This window comes from Lissotriton vulgaris, chromosome 1_1 (genome assembly GCF_964263255.1).
Source record: "Lissotriton vulgaris chromosome 1_1, aLisVul1.2, whole genome shotgun sequence".
Taxonomy (NCBI): domain Eukaryota; kingdom Metazoa; phylum Chordata; class Amphibia; order Caudata; family Salamandridae; genus Lissotriton; species Lissotriton vulgaris.
The window spans coordinates 801,017,165-801,036,777 of record NC_141685.1 but is presented as its reverse complement, the minus strand read 5'-3'; the positions used below and the strand labels follow the sequence as shown (position 1 = coordinate 801,036,777).

Here is a 19,613-nt window from a genome sequence, read left to right as displayed (position 1 = left end):
GGTCGGAGATATAGGTTGAAAAGGATCGGACTGATCACCGACCCTTGAGGGACTCCTTGATTCACCAGTCGTATGGATGATTGAAAAGGAGGAAGTGCCACAGCTTGTTGTCTGTTGTCAAGATAGGATGTGAGCCAGTCTAGAGCCAGACCGCTCACTCCCACGTTTCGAAGACGGCCAAGTAAAACTTCGTGGTCTACCGTGTCGAACGCGGCCGACATGTCAAGCAGCACCAGAAATGCTGACTTGCCCCGGTCGACACGCGTCCGTAGATCGCACAGCACGGTGACCAAAGCGGTCTCGGTACCATGGGCCGGTCTGAAGCCAAACTGGGCCGCATCCAGACAGAGATTTATTTCTAGGAAGTTAGACAGTGCTCTCGTGACCCACCTCTCGAGAATTTTAATTGCGAATGGTAAAAGTGATATAGGGCGATAATTGGCCGCACAGAGAGGGTCCAGAGAAGCCTTTTTTAACAAGGGAGTTACAATAGCCAACTTTCAGCTGTCTGGGACTGATGCTGTGGTCAATGATTGGCAGCAGATGGAATGAAGAGGTGGAAACAACTCATCTTGGAATGATTTCCAGATCTTATGGGGCATAGGATCAAGTGGTGACCCTGAGGATACGCCATTGGCCAAGACGCGAAACTCCTCTAACGAGGGAATAGGAAAACAGGACAGCCGAGGGGAAGCTTCCTTGAGATTATCCAAGTGGTCGGAAGGATCCAAAGGGGAAGACATAAGCTGCGCAGGCTGTCCAGATGCTATAAGACCCGTCAAGATGGTTCTGATTTTCTCCTCAAATGCGAGGGCCAATGAGTCACATAATACCTATTATAATAATAAGAGGCCACCAAAGCTCAGAGTTCTACCCCAGTTCAGGTGTGAAGGAGTCCTAGGAAGGTTGCAGGCCTTTCCAAGTGTTTTACCACATCAAACCATTTTGTTTTTGCCTCGCCTGGGCAACTTAGACAAGACTCAAGCTTCAGCTGCACCTTACTTTGAGTTGTTTCAGAATTATTCCCTGAGCCAGGTGAGATGTATTGCCTCACTATGACAGAAGCTCATCTCAAAGAGTAAGTCTCTCCTCAAGGTCTGCTCTACGTGCGGCCATTGGAAGATGAATCATCCTTACCGTACCTCTACAATGTTTATTCCCCCAAACCCCCCTAGCTACGCCACTGCATCAAAGGTGGAAAATGTACCATTGCAGAAGGGCATTGCAGTAATACCCATTGCAAACAATCCTGTAAGATTTTGAAAAATATATTGATTTTTAATTGCTTTGTGTAAGACAAAGGTTCTAAGTGAAAGAGATGAGGGGAGAATAAAAGCAGAAGAAAGGTGAAAGTGAGAGCCTGTGTCTCACCTGACTTAATGAATAAGTTACTTACCTTGGGTAACGTCTTATCTAGTAGAGACAATATCTAGCCGCAGATTCCTTACCTTTGAATTTCCTCAGGCATAAGACTGGATCTAGAAAATATTCGGTAGCAGTAGCCCTGCGTGCCGGTAGGAGGCATTGGTCTGCTCAGTGTGGTGTAGTCACCAGAAAGGACCTCCGCATCACCTATATAGGCGCCACCTTGGCGCACTGACATCAGCTACTTTTCAAGACTTTCCATGCCAGAAGTGCACTGATAATGGTATGTCCAAACTAGGGCCCTGTAAGTGATCATCTCTAACCCTAGAAATCTGTCCGCAGAGCGGGGAGAATGGTTGGCCCTGAAAGGAATCTGTAGCTAGATATTGTCTCTATCGGATAAAGCGTTACAGAAGGTAAGTAACTTGTTCATCTGATAGAGACATCTAGCCGCAGATTCCTTACCTTTGAATAAATACCAAAACAATGCCATTCCCCGGTGGTGAATCTGCGGACAAATTCAGACTAATAAGTCCTGCAGAACTCAACGGGCAAAGTGCTTGTCCCTGCAGACCTGACTGCCCAGGCAGTAATGCTTGGTAAACATGTGCAGGGACGCCCACGTTACTGCTTAACACATGTCCAGGACTGGCATTCCACAGGTTAACGCAGTTATCGCAGCCTTAGCTCTGGTGTAATGCGCTCATAAGCCTGCAGGAGGCTGCTTCTTGGCAATGCGTAGCAGATTTGAATGCAGGGAACGACACATGGAGAGATGGTCCATTTCTAGAATGCCCAACCTTTCTTGGCAACCACATATACCAAGAAGAGATGGTTGTCCACCCGGACTCTCACGTGCGGTCAATGCAGAATGACAAGGCTCTTTTTGGGTCCAGACGGTGGAGTCGCTCCTCTTCTTTAGAGGGATGTGTGGGAGCATAGAAAGTAGACAAGGAGACAAATTGGCCCACATGAAATGGTGTAAACACGTTTGGCAGGAAAAGAGGCCCTAGTACGAAGCACTAATTTGTCAGAGAAAACTGATAAGAGGGGAGGCTTAGATGATAAAGTCTGGAGCCCACTCACCCTCCTGGCCGAAGTAATGGCACTCTCCGGGCTCGTCAGTCCCGGGAAAGCACAGCAGTTGAGGTGCAACACCTTACGGCACAGGCAGCAGCGACCCTCTAGGAGCGACAGGGCGGAAGCGCAGTAGAAGGCCTGCCGGTGAGGAGAGGGCGCACACAGCATTGGGAGGAGATAGTACCGATCCTATGGGGATCCCGCCTGCCATTGCAGACACTCACCGCAAGATGAGAGACGGTGAGCGGGGACATTGTTGACATCGCTGGGAGCGCCAGGGGTCCTGGTGGTGAGCCCGCGAGGCTGGGGCTCCCGACACTATCCTCCGTGGTCTTTTAGGGCATTAAGTTGTATTCGAAAGCCTCTATTTAACGCGCCTGACCCCAAAATGACATCTACAGTAGATAGTCGTCAGGGGTGCGACACCCCAAGGGAGGCCCCCTTTTGCACCTACAGCATAGTGACCACAGGGTGGATGGTAATGGCAGCAATGCTCCGACCTCTAGAAAAGACGACGATTAGCTTTAAGATCAACCGAGTAAGACACCTGAGGCACCCGCCTGATCCTAAAATGGCAGCTGTCTCTCCCCCTAGCAACTACAACTCGGAAATACTAACCTCTGGAGACAAGCGGACACTGGCTCGGCCCTCAAAAAGCTGCTCCTCTGCACAACTGCCCCCCCTCCCCCTTTTGAGCAAAATATAAAAATGGGGACTGGCTGAATGTTAACACCAAGGTCAGAACACTTGCCTGAACCAAAGATGGCTGCCACAGTGGTCCCTTCCACGTTGTGCTCCTACTATGGGATATTAAACTTGACATTGACCTTTCCCCCATCCGGCCTACCCATCAGGACATTGAATCTGTGAACTTACCCCCGACCGCGGAAACCTAGTTTTCTGGTCGATGCCCGGTGGAGCTAGCTGGTAGCTAAAGAGGCGATGGGCTGTCGACTTTCCCCCTCGGCCGTCACCTACCAAGCTGGACATTGGGCAGATTTTCCTGCGTCTCTTTGTCGTATTCTCCCTCCTACTACTTTACCCTACCCCATTACCCCTCTACGCTCCATTTATTTTGTCCTCTATGTTCTTTAAATGTTTTCCCATTGAGACCTAGCTATTTGGCCAATGCCCGGTGGAGCTACCCGATAGCTATAGAAGAGATGGGTTTTGGACTTCCCCCTCGACCGTCACCTACCCAGCCGGACTTTGGGCAGACTTTCCTTCGTCTCTCTGCCGTATCTCTCTCCTACCCCTTTACCCCTACCCCCTTCCCCTCTACACTTATCTCGTCTTCTATGCTCTTGTAATGTTTTTCTAGCAACTGATGTAAATTGTAACTGATGTAATTTTGTGGAACCTCATGTAAAGTGCTCTGATACCTCCGGGTCTAGCCAGAGCTATATAAAACTCATAACATTTTTTTAAAAAAAGGCTGTTTCAATGATGAGCAGCCTGAGAGGACAATTCTGTAAGAGCTGGAAGGGAGCACACATCAGAAATGTAAGCATCAAATTAAGGTCCCACTGAGGTATAATGAAATGGGAAGTAGGGAACATATGTGTAAGACCTTTCAGAAATGTATTTACCATGTGAGATTTAAAGGAGGAGGGCTGGTCAGGGAGCTGCAAGAAGGAAGACAAGGCAAAAAGATACCATTTTAGAGTGCCCAAAGCAGAGCCCTGCTGGGCAAGGGTCAAAATAAAATGTAAAACACCAGAAAGGGAGGCATAAAGAGGGTCAATAGACTTTTATGTACAATATGATACAAACGTCTACCCTTGGCAGGCTTATACCTTCTTGGAGGATGGATACCTGGCTGCTAGAACAACACTGTAGACTTAGGGAGGAAGGTTGAAAGCTATCAACTGCTGCTGCTCAATCTTCACGCAAGAAGCCGGAGTTGAGCGATTCGGGTGAAGTGCCCTCCCTTGCTGCTGTAACGGAAGATCCTCCTGAAGGGGCAGCCTGATCGGAAGATTGATGAGCATGTTCAGAAGCTCCGGATACCACTCTCTGCGCCCAGTCCAGAGCCACCAGGATGACTTAGGCCCGGTCGTTTCTGATCTTCTTGAGAACTCTGGGCAAAAGAGGAATGGGCGGAAAAGCGACAGAAGGCCTGAGCTCCACTCGAGTGAAAGCCGCCTTCGAAACTCCAAAATGCAAAACTGCTGACATTGTGCATTCTTTGCGGAGGCAAACTGATCTAAACACGGCTCTACCCACTGTTGAAAGAGAAGTTCTGCTACCTCCGGGTGGAGACTCCATTTGTGATCCACTAGGCATCAACGGCGGAGTACATCCGCCCTGATGTTCAGGGAACCTGCCAGGTGTTGAACCACCAGGGAAATGCCCTGTTGTTCCAGCTATGTTCAGGGTCCACATACCCACCAGTCCTGTTTGTTGCACCACCACATGGCAGTGGTTTTGTCCGTGAACACTTGTACAAGAGTTCCCTTGATGGAGGGTAGAAAGATGTTTAAGGCCAGTGGGATCGCTCAGAACTCTAACAAGTTGATGTGGAGTTCAAATTCCACAGGAGACCAGAGTCCTCCGATCTTTACCTCTCCCAGGCCAAGGTGGCCACCCCCTCCCAGAACTAACACATCAGTCACTACTGTGAGATCTGGTGGTGAAGGGAGAGGGGACTGCCACTGACTCAACTGCAGTTCGTTAACCACCATGCTGGTCCGTTGCAGTTCGCTCCAAGATCTGGACCATTTCGGAGAGATTCCCCTGATGCTGTGCCCACTGGAACTTCAGGTCCCAGTGCAGAGCTCGCATATGCCATCTGGCACGTGTCACTAGCAAGATGCAGGAGGCCAAGAGTGCCAACAGCCTCAGAGTCAGTTTCACCAAAATATAAGATAGAGGCTGAAACATCAATATCAAAGCCTGAATATGTTATGTTATGTTATAATTGTTTTTGTATAGCGCACGGCTACTCAAAAAGAGTGTCCCGGCGCTTTAAATAAGGAGACCTACAACACAATAACACAACACAGTAAAAAAAGAGGGAGGAATACAGAAAGAGAGAAACAGCGGGACGGCCTACTGGGTAAACAGCCAGGTTTTGAGGCCTTTCCTAAATGCAAGTAGGCTGGTGGCTCCCCCGAGTGTGAGTGGCAATGAGTTCCACAACTGTGGCGCCAGCAGTCCAAAGGAGCGGCCTCCAACGCGGGCTCTCTTCACTCGCGGGACAGCCGCCAGGAACAGAGATTCTGACCTCAGAGAGCGAGCTGGATGATAAAAGGCAAGTCTCTTTTGGAGGTACTTCGCTCCCACCGCATGGAGAGCTTTATAGGCCAAAGTTAATGCCTTAAAAGCAATCCGTTTGTGGATGGGAAGCCAGTGCAACGTCTGCAGCAGGCCCGCAGCACTGGCTCGTCTGTTCAGACCGAAAATGGCCCTCGCGGCAGCGTTCTGCACGACTTGGAGCCGCTGTAGCAGGTACTCTGGCAGGCCCAGGTAAAGAACGTTGGAATAATCTAACCTGGAGCCGATCAGAGCCTGCACAGTCAGCTTCCTATGCTCCTCAGACAAAAGAGGTAAAAACCTCCGCAGCATCTTAAGGAGGCCGAAGCAAGTGCCCGTCACACCAAGGATCTGGGATTTCAGCGTCAGACCCTTGTCCATCTTGACTCCCAAGTTCTTAGCAGTTTGGGATGAGCAAGACGGAGGAAACATGTTAATGGGCCACCAAGCTTGCCAGTCTGGCTCCGTAGCGCACCCAAAGAAGAGTACCTCGGACTTATCGGAATTGCACTTGAGGCTGTTCAGTTGGAACCATTTGAAAACAGCCCCAAGGCAATCCCGGATACTCTCCCCATCAAAGTCTCCTCCTCTCTTACAAGAGAAGAGGAGCTGGGTGTCGTCTGCGTAGGATACGATCTGGGCCCCGAACGACTCCGCCAGCGCCGCCAAAGGGGTCATGAAGATGTTAAAAAGGGTCGGGCTGAGTATAGAGCCCTGTGGAACCCCGACTCCCAGAGGCGGCATCATGGCGGAATCTGGGGAGGCCCAGACCGTTTGCCGGCGACCAGCTAGAAAGGCGGAAAACCAGCTGAGCACCGTCCCCCGTAGGCCAATCTCATAGAGTCTTGCGAGAAGGCCGTCATGGGGGACGGTGTCGAAAGCCGCCGACAAGTCCAACATCACCAGCATGGCTTTGCCCCCAGTGTCCAGAACCCCTTTAATGGTTTCTGAAACCTCTAGGAGCGCGGTCTCTGTGCTGAGATTTGGGCGGAAGCCGGATTGGGTGGCATGCAGAATCTCGTGTGTTTCCAGAAAATTGGAGAGCACCGTCTGAACATGCTTCTCCAAAATTTTCGTGAGAGCCGGCAACAGAGAGATAGGCCTATAGTTGACTGGGGCCTTCGGGTCGAGACCAGGCTTCTTAAGCAAAGGGATGACCATTGCCTGCTTCCAGGCCTGCGGAACCACTCCCTGGCTCAACGAGAGATTCAAGAGAGGATTCGCCAGCGGATTTATCACTTCCGCGATTTTTGCCAAAAATTTGGTCGGGCAAGGGCCCAGAGGCGACCCAGATTTGAGATTGCCCATAAGCGCTAAGGAAGCAGGGGCTGAGATAGGTGGAAACACAGCCAACGTCGGACCAGGCGGGGCCAGAGGGTACATGTCATCCTCGAAGTTGGTCAGCCCCGCAGGCGCCACCGGTGGAAAAGAGTCCTGTATAAGTTTAATCTTGCTGGTAAAAAAGTTAGCAAGATCAGAAGCCCAGGATTCAGAGGGCATCTCTTCAGATGTATTGGACCGCGGAGTCATGAATTCTCTCACTATGGTGAAAATCTCCTTACAAGAGTTGGAGGCGGCTTCTAACCTCCCTGCAAGGTAGGCTTTTTTTCCAAGGCGAATGTCCCGGTGATAGGCCTTAACCGCCGTCTTATAGGTCAGCCTAGCCACAGAGTCGTATTGTGCACGCCAGGCTCTTTCGGCTGCCTTACACTGCTGCCGCGTAGCCGACAGTGCTGCGGTGAACCAGGGAGCCGAAACCCGTTTCGAAGTTAAGCGGGGGGCCAACACCGGGGCAAGATCGTTCAGCCTGTCTAAAAGCCATGCTTGCAACGACTCCAAATCCTTCTCCAGGTCGCCTGAGAGGGGGCAAGGGTGATCCAGGGCGGCCTGGGCCAGCATCGCAGGGGTCACTCGATGGTATGCCCTAGGGACTCGTCCCTGCTGCTGGGACACAGAAGTAGACGATTTAGCTGTGCCTCTAATCGAGAATTTGGCAAGCCGATGGTCTGACCATAGCACCGGGATAATCTCTTTCACCTCGAGAGGAGATGTCGAGAAGACCTGGTCAAGAGTATGTCCCTTGTCGTGCGTAGGCCCCTGAAGGTAGGGGATCAGGCCCAGCGGGGCCGTAGCCTCCAATAGTTTGATAGCGTCCGGGTCCGACGGATCATCCATACGGAAGTTGAAATCCCCGGCTACTATACAATGTTCTGCTTTCAAGGCCAGTCCCAGCAAAACCGAATCGAAGTCTTCAAAAAAGTTTCCAGGTGGGCCAGGCGGTCTGTATACTAATAATCCTTTAATGGATTGGTGAGGAGCCAGAGTGATAGAAAAAGCAAGGGTCTCGGAGCCGCGGATATCATCCACTGGCAGGATAGCACATGGCACGCCTTTCTTCACCACCAGTGCCACTCCACCACCCCTTCCCTTAGCTCTGTCCTTCCTGAAGATATTATAATCAGGCGGAATAGCCATGGCAACATCAGGATTTGAAAATTCTCCCAACCACGTCTCAGTAAGCATAAGACAGAGTGGCTTTTCCATATCAAGGAGCTCAAAAATGTCTTGTGCGTGTCTGCACGCAGATCTAGTATTTAACAGCATGCAGAGATACCCAACACTATCGATCTTTTTGTTGGGAGACGATGGTAAAGCGCGGTTGGGGCGCCAGCCACAGTCAGGGCAGCGTGACTTACCTCTGTGGCGACCGGGAAAGACAGTGCAGCAGCCGCCAGCTAGATTATGAAGTGAGCGAAGCTCCTCAGGAGTATATCGGAGCATGGGTGGTCCAGGAGTACAAGTGCCCTGTGGCTGAGCCCAGCCCGCCGCCCCGTCCGCCTCCGGGACGCTGACGGGCGCAGACGGGCTGGACTCTGGCGTGACTCCGGCGGTGATCCGGCGTACCCGCTGCGCGTGACCGCTGCGCGTAAGCATGACTCCCTTTAAGAGGAGTCCGTCGCCTGAGCCACTAGAGCGTACCCCCCTCACCCAATATGGCCGCCACAAAGCACTGTAACACACACAGCCCGCCCACAGGAACCGGGACCCGCAAAAGCGCGGTGGAGGAGCCGATTATAGTGCAATATCCTGGACTCGCCGCTCAGGAGGATAAGCCCAAAACTGCGCTGTGTCCAGAACAGCTTAGATGAAAGGGAGAGTCTGAAAAGGAGTAAGGTGTGACATCTGCATGTTGATAGTCAATTACAGCGAATGCAGGAGGTCCACCGTAGCCTGGAGGTGGGAGATGACAGCCGCTGGTGAGCCTGCCTTCAGAAGCCAGTCATCAAGATAAGGGAAGACTGGTACCCCAGATCTGCGCAGATGAGCTGTGACCACTGCCTTCACCTTAGTGAACACCCAAGGTGCACTGGTCAGGCCATAAGGGAGCACGGTGAAATGAAAACGCTTGTGGCCTACCATAACCCACAGGTAACACCGATGGGCAGGCTGGACAGGAATGGGAAATTAGGCATCCTGCATGTCCAATGCTACCAACCAGTATCCTGGTTCCAGGCCAGAGAAGACCTAAGCCAAAGTGAGCATCCTGAATTTCTCCTTTTTAAGGAAGCAGTTGAGGGCTCGGAGATCTAGATTTTCCAGCCCAGAAAGTGGTGGGAATAGAAACCACAGGCTACTACTGGCACAGGAACCCTGTCTATGGCTTCCTTGGCCAAGAGATCCATGACTTTCTCCAGGAGCAGGGACAGAGGATCCTCCTTCAGCCGGTCACAAGATGGTGGCATGGAGCCAGGGGTAGTCTCGAAGGGGATGGAGTAGCCCCCAACGGGTGATCTGCAGAACCCTTCTATCCGATTTTAGGGAGTGCCTGTGGAGGAGGTGGATCCTGCCACCAACTCATGCCCATGAATTAAAAGGGCAAGATTGAGAAGGTTGAAGGCTGCAGCTCCCAGGAGGGAGGTGGTGGCTGGACCAGACACCTGGCTACTCGACCCACGAGGCCAGCAGGAACTGCGCCTTCGTCCACACAGAGGCTGGGAAGCTTACGTGGCTTGGTGGCTGGAATAAGGTTGGTGTGGATGAAAGCCCCTTCTATGGCCATGAAATGAGCTCTAAAGGCAGGCTAGGGACTTGGGACAGCCAAGAGGCCCAAGGGCCTGGCATTAGCCTGTGAGTCCTTAAAACAATCCAGCACAGAGTCTGCCTTGTCTCCAAAGAGATGGGTGCCATTGAAGGTCATATCAATGAGGGAAGCCTGGACATCCCCTGAAAAGCCAGATGTTCTCAGCCAGCCGTGGTGTCGGAGGGCCACCGTCGTCAAAACTGCTCTGCCCAGCGAGCCAGTCATGTCCAAGCCACAACAGATAGTGAATTTCGCTGCGTTTCTCCTGTCAGTAACTGCTTGAGAGAGAATGGCACGGGCCTCCTTCAGGACTTGTGCAGCACTTGCGCATCTGGGTCCACCAGCATGAGGGAATAGCGACCAAATAAGCATGCAGTGTTCACTGACCACAATGCACAGCTGGCAGAAGAAAACATGGTGTGACCCACGCACACCATTGAAAGAAAATGAACAAAATGCAAATATCAGTTTGATCTCAGAAGCAATTAAAAACATTCATTTTTACAGTATTTAATTTTCAGCGCTATCAAATCACAGAAAGATATTGCAGAATATGACTACGAGGTTCAACACAAGAGCTGGGCGTTTTAAGTATACTAATGATGGGGTGAACACAAGGAGACATCTCCAGAAGGCAGTGAGTGGCAGATTAGAAAATAAAGTACAGTGGATGGCATGGAGTCCTCTGGGACACCACACTTAATGGGTTTCATAAGACAGATTTCTTGGCTACTACCTCTCACTGTCTCCTGCAAGATAAGAGAGCCACATCAATCTCAGAACAATCACTGCCAACACAGACAGCCAAACCGGAACAGACTCTACACCCCAAGATATCAAGTGCCAAGCATATGTCTGGAACAATGGATATGCTGGTTCCCGCTCTTCCCGAGCGGCAAGGCAACAGTTTCTAATAGAAGTGGCTTCAGGGCAATCTGATCACAACCTAGAATGGTAGCGATTTAATACAGAATGGACTGAAAGACGATTCTGTAAACATTTACGATTGGCTAGTAAATAAATATATGAAATAAGTAAATACTCTCTGAGGTCGAAGTTGCACAGCCCTTAAGATAAGCAGCAAGACAGAAAACTTTGGTTTTCCCAATATGATCTGTTTTCCATGATCTGACGGCAAAAGACATGCATCAGTGATAACTGGTTTGGCAAACTGGTACAAGAATACAGTTCACTTTCGTGCATGACTGGTATTTATTATTAGACAATCAGAAGTTGAATACAGTGTCTCCTCTTTGAGCACTGCTGGGAAGGTTGTCAAGAATCAGGAGATGGGAATATTGTCACTGAGATGGCATCTTTGTAATAGTCATGGATGATTTTTGTTTTAATGCGCAGCCACAATCGCTTTGTAGAATTTTGACTGAGGAAATACTTTCGGTTGGCTATCCTGCCTAAACATTTTACAGTGGTTAGAAGCCTATCAAAGGTAGCAAGCACATCTCAGATGTATTTCCTATTGCACAGAGGTTTAGCTTACAAGAACGAATTAAAACAATTCTAGCTGGTGTTAGATACAAGGTCAATGAGCGTTCAAAGGGCAGATCTTTAAACCCAAATTTCAACCAGGGAGTGTAAACAATGTGGCTGCATCGATTGGTTCAGTTCTCACCAATCAACCAACCCTTCAGCACATTCCAGCCTCTCGAACAACTAGATATTTTGCCCCATGAAATAACATCAAGAAGATCACAAACTGCTGGCTTCCCGCCCTCCTAAACGAACATTCTCAAAGCCAACCCATCAGCTCCCAAAAAGCTCTTCTTTTTTCACAATCTCCTGCTAGCATACCCTTCAGTAAAATTCCAGACATTCACACCAGCTGCCCTTGACCTCACCCTCTATAGTCTGCTTACATCATATCTTGAATTGCAACATAAATAACCTCCTAATCATGCCTTCATGTAGCACTTCCTACCAAGAAAGGGCCTTCAGCAGCCAGTCTTCCTTCTCTCCACTCTGCGACCCGCCCCTTAGTCCTGGAGCTGGCAGCGCTCAATATATCACTCCGTGCGACAAGTCAGACTGCTGTGACGGCCTCGCCTAATGACTTCCCTGTGCCTCTACATTGTGCATGACCTTGTTTCCTCCTTAATGGCCGACTCCAGCATTTAACCCTGACAGCAAGCGATATAACTTACCTTAATTGTACCCTGGCTGTTAGCAGCTATCAGAACATTGGATTCCTGTAAGAAAAACAAAATAGGACACAGTTAAAAGATTGGAGTACAAAGTGGAAGGCTGGAACAGGGGTAGAGGAGACAATCAGACAGGCAAGTAACAGTATGCTGTCAGAGCGGCAGCACAATAGCATTTACCATTTACATGAAGCATCGGGGAAGGTACCTCCTTTCAAAGTTGTCAGTGCAGCGATTGTGACAAAGCGGTATCCACTCAGTGTTTTTCACTCATCCACTGTTTTTTTTATCACATGAGCACTATCTATGAAGGCAACAATCCCAGTGACGCTGGAAAACTGCCCCCCAACCCCCCTGCAAAGGACCGACAGCTAGAATGTGGACTTGTAGCACCACTCCTTGGCTGCTGCTGAAGCTTTGTGTGAGAGGAGTCTTAGTTGTAGTACTGCCAACGTCCACTCTACCTTCAGTGTTGGCCCTGCTACCCATGGGTTCTGCTCTAGATCCTAAAGTTGCTTTCATTTCCCACCAATCTGCCATCCCATTTTAGTCCTGCCCACCTATCACCTCAAATTCGCAACCACTTACAGCTTTTTGTGAATACCACTCAAACGGATCAGAGGTCGTCTGTTGGATGCCAACCTTCTTGGTCGCTAGACCAAATCATTTAAATCGAACTCCGCTCTTTATGTGCAATAAAATAACAAATTACTTACCTTTTCCCCCCTCGGATCTTTATATAGAGCAAACTTGACCCGAAGGTATCGGGTATCAGAGTGCTTTACATGAGCACCAGTTACGTTACATAAGGACACATTCATTTTTGTTAGGCACGGGGAAATTAAGTGATTTGCCCAGAATCACAGAATGTTGAGCGTCATCGCTGAGATGACCTTCTGTTATGCTCTTTCTGGTAAAAACAATTACTGCATATTCCACATCATAGAATATCCCTATGGCACTAGACTGGTCCCAGATAATTATGAAGCAATGCTCCAGTTCGCGGCTTGGTGATGATGTGAAACTTCATGAAGGCTCCATACAGCTTCAGAACTAACAGAGCGGAACAGTGTGTAAGCAATACCTCTATGTGCTGATGTCAATTTCTTATCTATTCTGTTTCAACGCCGTCCAAAGCATATAAGAAACAACTGTTGGTGAACAATGTGCTGACTACTAACTTGGAACCTTTTTGCAAGATGGAAAAAAAAGAACACAGAATGGCGAGGTTGAAAAGAAGTGAGGAATCTGCGGTTAGAGTATCCACCAGAAAGAGCATTACTGAAGGTAACTTGTCTTCTGATGACTACTTATAATAGCAGATCCCTCATCTTAGAACAGACACAAGAGCAGTACCTCCCCAAGATGGAACTCTGTGAAGTGGGCTCAGAACAAAAAGTCTTGCTGAAATGAGCAAGCGAATTACCATTCCCACCGTACCTGGCTGTCAATGCAGTAGTACTTCGTGAACTTATACAGAGACACCCATGTCGCAACCTGGAAGATATCAAAGAGAGGCACTCCTCGTGCCGACGTAGCGGTAGTGGCCTTAGCCCTGGTGGAGTGGGTTCTCAGACCTTCCTGAATTCTGCTTCTTGGCCAGTATTTATCAGATCTTAATACAGAGGACTATCCACCTCAACATAGTGCTTTTCTGCACTACCTTTCCTTTCTTTGCCCAAGAGAACCCACAAATGGCTGAATGTCCATCCGATAGTCTTTGGTGTGATCGATGCAAAAGCTTAAACCTCTTTTGGAATCTAACTTATGGATTCTCTCCTCCACTTTTGAGAGGTCAGGCAGGGCAAAGAACATCAGGAGATTATTGGATTACCCAGTGTGAATAGGAGTTAAGACTTTTGGCAAGAGTCCTCGCACCAGTTTGTCTGGAAACAAAGGTGGTGAGGAATCTGCAGTTAAATAGTTTCTACCAGAAACAGCGTTATTGAAAGTAAGTTGTTCTCTGACGGAAACGTATAGCTATAGATGCCTCACATTTTGAATAAATACCAGAGCAGTACCTTCCAAGATGTGGGCTGGTGAACTAGTTCAAACCGAAAAATCCTGAAGGACCGAGTGGGCAAAGCGCACTTTTCAGCAGACTGGGTTTTCTAGACAATGGTGTCTTTCTTTTGATTGTATTGAGTGATGCCCACATACCAGCCTGACAAATGTAAAGAAGAGGCATGGAACTCCTTCATGTGACAAGCTGAAGTGATCCCAATAAGCAATATGGTTTAGAATATCTTTAGGAACAACAAGTAGCTGTGCACTGGTTTAAAGGGGGTATATGCATGAGGATCATCAGGACCAAATTAAGATCCCTGGATGCCATCACAAACAGTTTAGGAGGAAACAAATGTGATAAACTGCTTCACAACAGATGATTTAAACAAAGATGGCTGGTCTGGCAAAAGCAAAAAGACTGGAAGGGCCGACACCTTTAAAGGTACCCACTGCTAGACTTTGCTGGACCAAATATAAAACAAACAGCAACACATTTGACAGTTTGGCTTCTAGGGGTCAACACCAGGCCAGTAATTTGTCCTAGCGCTTATGAAAATAGATTTTGTAGCGGGATGCTTGTTCTCCAGTATGATAACCATAACCTTAGGAGGTGGATCGAGTGCAGTCAACTACCGCCGCACAATCTCCACTCCTGGAGGTAGAGATTGTGCAGGTTTGAGTTAAGAAATCTGCCCTGCTGGTGCACCAGAAGATCCTTTTGAAGCAGTAGCCTGACTGGGGGACAAATGCACATGCCCAAAAGTTGTAGGTACCACACTCTCCTGACCTACTCCGGAAACATTAGGAGGACTTGGCCTAGACATTCCTGATCTTCAGAACTTAGGGCAGGATAGGCCTAGGAGGAAAGGCACACAGGAGCCCTGTGCTCTACTCTAGTATGAATGCATCTCCTAGAGAATCTTCTTGGGAAGTTCAACATGTAGAAGGTTAGTCACTGCTAGTTCTCGATGGTGGTGAAGAACAAGATATTTACTTTTGGTAACGTCTTTCTGGTAAAGACTCTAACACCAGATTGCTCAACTTTTAACATTTCCCCAGGAGTCACACTGGATATGGAAATTCTTTAGCAGTACACCCCTGTGCACCGGCGACTTCACATGGCTGACGTCTGTGCCAGACATGACAAGCACTGGCCTATATAGGTGCCACTCATGCCCACTACCATCAGTTGTTTTCTGACTCATCTGTGCATGCAGACACAGAGCCAAAACCAGATCAATCGTGACCGGTATGCCGACCTCTAAGTTTGAAACATATTAGATTAAAGAGCCCAGTTCACAGAACACGGAGTCTGGAAGGTTGATGAGGAATCTGAAGTTAAATATTTTCTACCAGAAACAGCGTTATTGAATGTAAGTTCTTCTCTGACAGAGACTTACAGCTATAGATGCCTCACCTTTTGAATAAATACCAGAGCAGGACCTTCCAAGATGTGGGCTGGTGAACTAGTTCAAACCAAAAAATCCTGAAGGGCCGAGTGGGCAAAGCGCACTTTTCTGCAGACTGGGTTTTCTAGACAATGGTGTCTTTCTTTTGATTGTATTGAGTGACGCCGACATACCAGCCTGACAAATGTAAAGAAGAGGCATCCCACACCCCATTGCAGTGGTAACAGCCTTTGAGTTTGGAAGAATGAGTCCGCACCCATTCAGGGAGCTGTCTTTGTACGAGTGCATAGCAGATCTTAATGCAGAGTATGATCTAGCACAAAATTGTCCTTTTCTGCACAGCCTTGCCTTTCTTTGCTTCAAATAATACGATAAAGAGATGAGCATCCACCCAGTGTTCTTTGATATGATCAATGTAGAAGCCGAGAGCCCTTTTCGGATTCAGCGATTTAAGTCTTGCCTTCTTAGAGGGATGAGGCAGAGCAAAGAATGCAGAAAGAAAAATGCTCTGACCGACACGAAAGGGAGTGATTACCTTCGGAAGGAAAGCGGCTCAAGTCCACAGAACCAGCTAGACAGCAGTGTAGGGAGGGTTAACAGACAGGGCCTGTAACTTGCGCACCCGCAGTACTGATGTTACGGTGACAAAAAAAGAGTGTCTTGAGGATAAAGAGCCAGAGAAAACAACCATAGAACAGTTCAGAGGGTGCACACAGGAGGATTGTGAAGACCAAATTTAAATGCCTAGAGAAAATGCATCACAACTGGTGATTTGAATAATGTGGGCTGATATGGCAACAGTAAAAAGACAGTAAGAGTTGACAGCTACCCTTGAATGGTGTTCAAAACAAGGCTTGCTGGGTTAGGGATAACAAACAACAAAACTTCAGACAGCTTAGCATGTAGTGCAGGGGTCTCCAAACCGGTCCTGGAGGGCCGGATCCATGTCAGATTTTTAAAATAACTACATGTATCTCAATGGGGATATCCAAAAAATCTGGCATGGATCCGGCCCTCCAGGACCGGTTTGGAGACCCTTAATGTAGTGGGTCAGTCTGTTTAGGTGCACCATACCACAAACTAATCCCAACTACAGTTGTATGCAGATTTAGTTGAGGGATGCCTGGCTGCCAAGATGATCAACAATTTGGGGAAGGTCAAACGCACTCAACTGTTGCGGCTCAAGGTCCCAGCATGGTGGTGTAGGTTGAGCAGGTTCGGGAGCAGAACCCTGCCCTTGCTAGTGCAACAAGAGATCACCCCGAAGTGGCAGCCTCATAGGAGGACAAATGTTCATGCCCAGGTGTTAGGGATACCAAACTTCCTGGGCCCAATCTGGGGCCACTAGCATAAATTGGCCCTGCTTGGTCCAAATCTTCTTCAGAACGTGGGGGATGAGAAGTAGCAGTGGGAAGGCATACAGGAGTCTCGAGTTCCACTCTACAAGGAATGAGTCTCAGAATTAGAGACACCTTAGAAACTCCAACACACAAAAGGGATAACACTGCCTTCTCTGCTTGGGCAAAAAGATCGAGCCAAGGCTCTCCCCATTCACAGAAAAGACCCTATGTCGCCTCCATATGTAACTGCCATTTGTGATCCACAAGGCGTTGATGGCTTATTTCATCTACTCTGGTGTTCAGGGAAACAGTCAGAAGGTGCATCACCAGAAACATTAATTGGTGTGCTAGCCACGTCTAGACAATCAGTGCCTCCATGGCACAGGGTCTACAACCTGAACCAGCATGACTTGTTGCAGTACCACCTGGCAGTGGTACTGTTCAGGAGCACCTGCTTTCCTTTTATAGAGGGTAGACATTTTTCAATGCTAAGCGGATGGGTCTCGGCTTCAGAAGGTGGATATGGAGCCAGGAGTTTGCAGGGGACCAAAAGCCTTGGATCTTCACCTCTCCAAGATGGCCTCCCCAACACAGAAACGATGCACTGTTGACCACTGTGAGCTTTTGGTGGGGTAAGGAGAGGGTCTACTGCTGACTCAATTGCGGTCCTGCAGCCACCACTGCAGATTTTTTGCAGTCTCCATCAAACTCTGGACCAGATCGGAAAGATTCCCCAGTGCTGTGCCCACTGCGACTTGTGATCCCACTGCATAACTCGCATACGCCATCTGGCGTGCTTGACCAGCAGGATGCAGGAAGCCATCAGTCCCATCAGCTTTGGAGTTACCTTCACTGAGATCCAGGACAGAGGCTGAATTATCAAGATTATTGCCCAAATATCCTGGATTCTCTGCTCCCGGGGATAAATGAAACTGCAAGGTGTCCAAAATGGCTCTGATGAATGGAAGCGTCTGCCAAGAAGTCAGGTGTAACTTCAGCACATTGATGGTAAACTCCAAGGATATCAGGAGGTTCGTTGTACTCTGGAAGTAGGTGATGACTGCCAGGGGTAAACCAGCCTTCAACAGTCAGTCTTTGATGAAGAGGAAAAGTGGAATCTCCAACCTCAGAAAATGTGCTACTACCAACCCATCATCTTCATAAACATCAGAGTGGTACTGGTAAGACCAAAAGGGAGCACAATGAGCTAAAAATGCTTTTGGCCTACGTGACCCACAGGTAACACCCGTGGCTCTGTAGGACTGGGATGTGGAAATAAACATCCTGTTGGTCCATCTCTACCATCCAATATCCTGGGTTGAGGGCTAATAAGATCTGGGCCAGGGTGAACATTTTGAACTTGTCTTTTCACAGAAAGGCACTGAGGGCCGCAGGTCAAATATGGGTCAGAGGACCCCTTGCCTTTTTTGACATCAGGAAGTAGAGGGAATAGCAACCACAACCACCTTCTGGCACCGGTAACCTCTCTACAGCTGGCTAAAATAATCTGCACTTCCTGCTGCAAGAGAGGCGATGGTCCTGTCAGTCTGAGGATGGTAAGAGGTGCGGTGGGATTTTAAAAAATGGTAGAATATAACTGTGATCCGACATCGCAGACACACGAGGACTTGGTAATGGCCACACCGTCTTGCACATCAGGAAGTGTAGTGAGTGGTCTAGCTGTTGGAGCATACGTCATGAGGATGCCCAACTCTGGACCAATCAGGGACGGTGCAAGCGCGGCCAGCCAGGAAGAAGAGGACGAGGAGGAGAACGCCGAAGGAGGCCGAGACACGTTGATGAGACCCGGTTTCGAGGGACAACATTTACGAAGCAGAGAAGAAGACGGACCGGTTCTTGGGGGCCCGGGAGAGGCAGAGAAGGCCAAGAAGACCACTGCCCCGACCCCGGTTGGCCGTGGCTTCAGGCAAGTGCTGCTCTTTCAATACTTCTTTCTGCAGTGGTGGGAGGGAAAACCAAGGGATGTCCAAGTCCCCCTTTAACCCCCAAGGGTAATGGAAAAGGCTGCACGCTATAAAAGCATAGACACAGCCCCGAAACTCTACTAAGCACCTGGGTGTGGTGACGGGATCAACTAGGGAACACTGCCACTGACAGAACATTATTTATTTACCGAGGGCAAGCAAACCAAGGAAAAGGAGCTGGGCGACTCCCGGAGGGAGAAGAAGCACTATAAAAGGGGGCAAGATACCAACAAGAAGACCTCACGGACTGCCTCAAGCTTCAACTGTTTAGTTTATTATATATTACTTCTTTATATACTGAGGCGCTATCTTGACTAAAGGGGCTACCTCAAATAAAGTAATCATTTCGTCCATAAACGTTTGGTTGAGTGCTTTTTATTGCGTGACCACAGTAACCTTATTGAGAATTTGCAGAACTCACTTTTGTGATGTTATCGTCTGCCACCTAGGCTGAAAATGTCCAATCCTGTCTTCGAATGGGTGGCAGTGCACAGTCTCAAAATGTACTTGGGGTGGTGGGGGTGCGCATTGTCTGTTGCCCTCTCCTATGGGTACCATGAAAAGACAGGGGTGATGTATGTACCAACTGGTAGTCTGAAAGACTATACTGGAATCCCCTCACATAGCCATGTAGGGGGAACATTGCTGATGTGGCTGGTGGGTAGGAGGAGAGAGGCCCAAGGAGTGCGTTGTGGACCTGCTATCTTTGAAGCACTCTAGAGCAGAGTCTGTTTCATCCCTGAAAAGACAGTAACAGTCAAATGGCATGTCCATGAGACTGGCCTGGTTATGTCCCGAAAAACCAATGGACAGCATCCAGGCAAGATTGTAAAGGGCCAATCCAGTGCCAATAGCACTATCAAGAGTATAAGTGGTATCCAGCCCATAGAGAATGGTGAACTTCTCTGCATCAAGACCATCCTGCAAAGCTTAAA

At 48.8% G+C, this 19,613-nt stretch overlaps 1 protein-coding gene across 1 annotated transcript in view; it reads right to left on the bottom strand.

The window, feature by feature from the left end:
* Nucleotides 1–19,613, bottom strand: part of COP1 (COP1 E3 ubiquitin ligase) — a 917,107-nt gene that overhangs the window by 40,186 nt on the left and 857,308 nt on the right. The window contains exon 19 of the mRNA XM_086956597.1: nt 11,941–11,985. Within this exon, the coding sequence (XP_086812723.1) occupies nt 11,941–11,985 (45 nt within the window). The remainder of the gene's footprint in view (nt 1–11,940; nt 11,986–19,613) is intronic.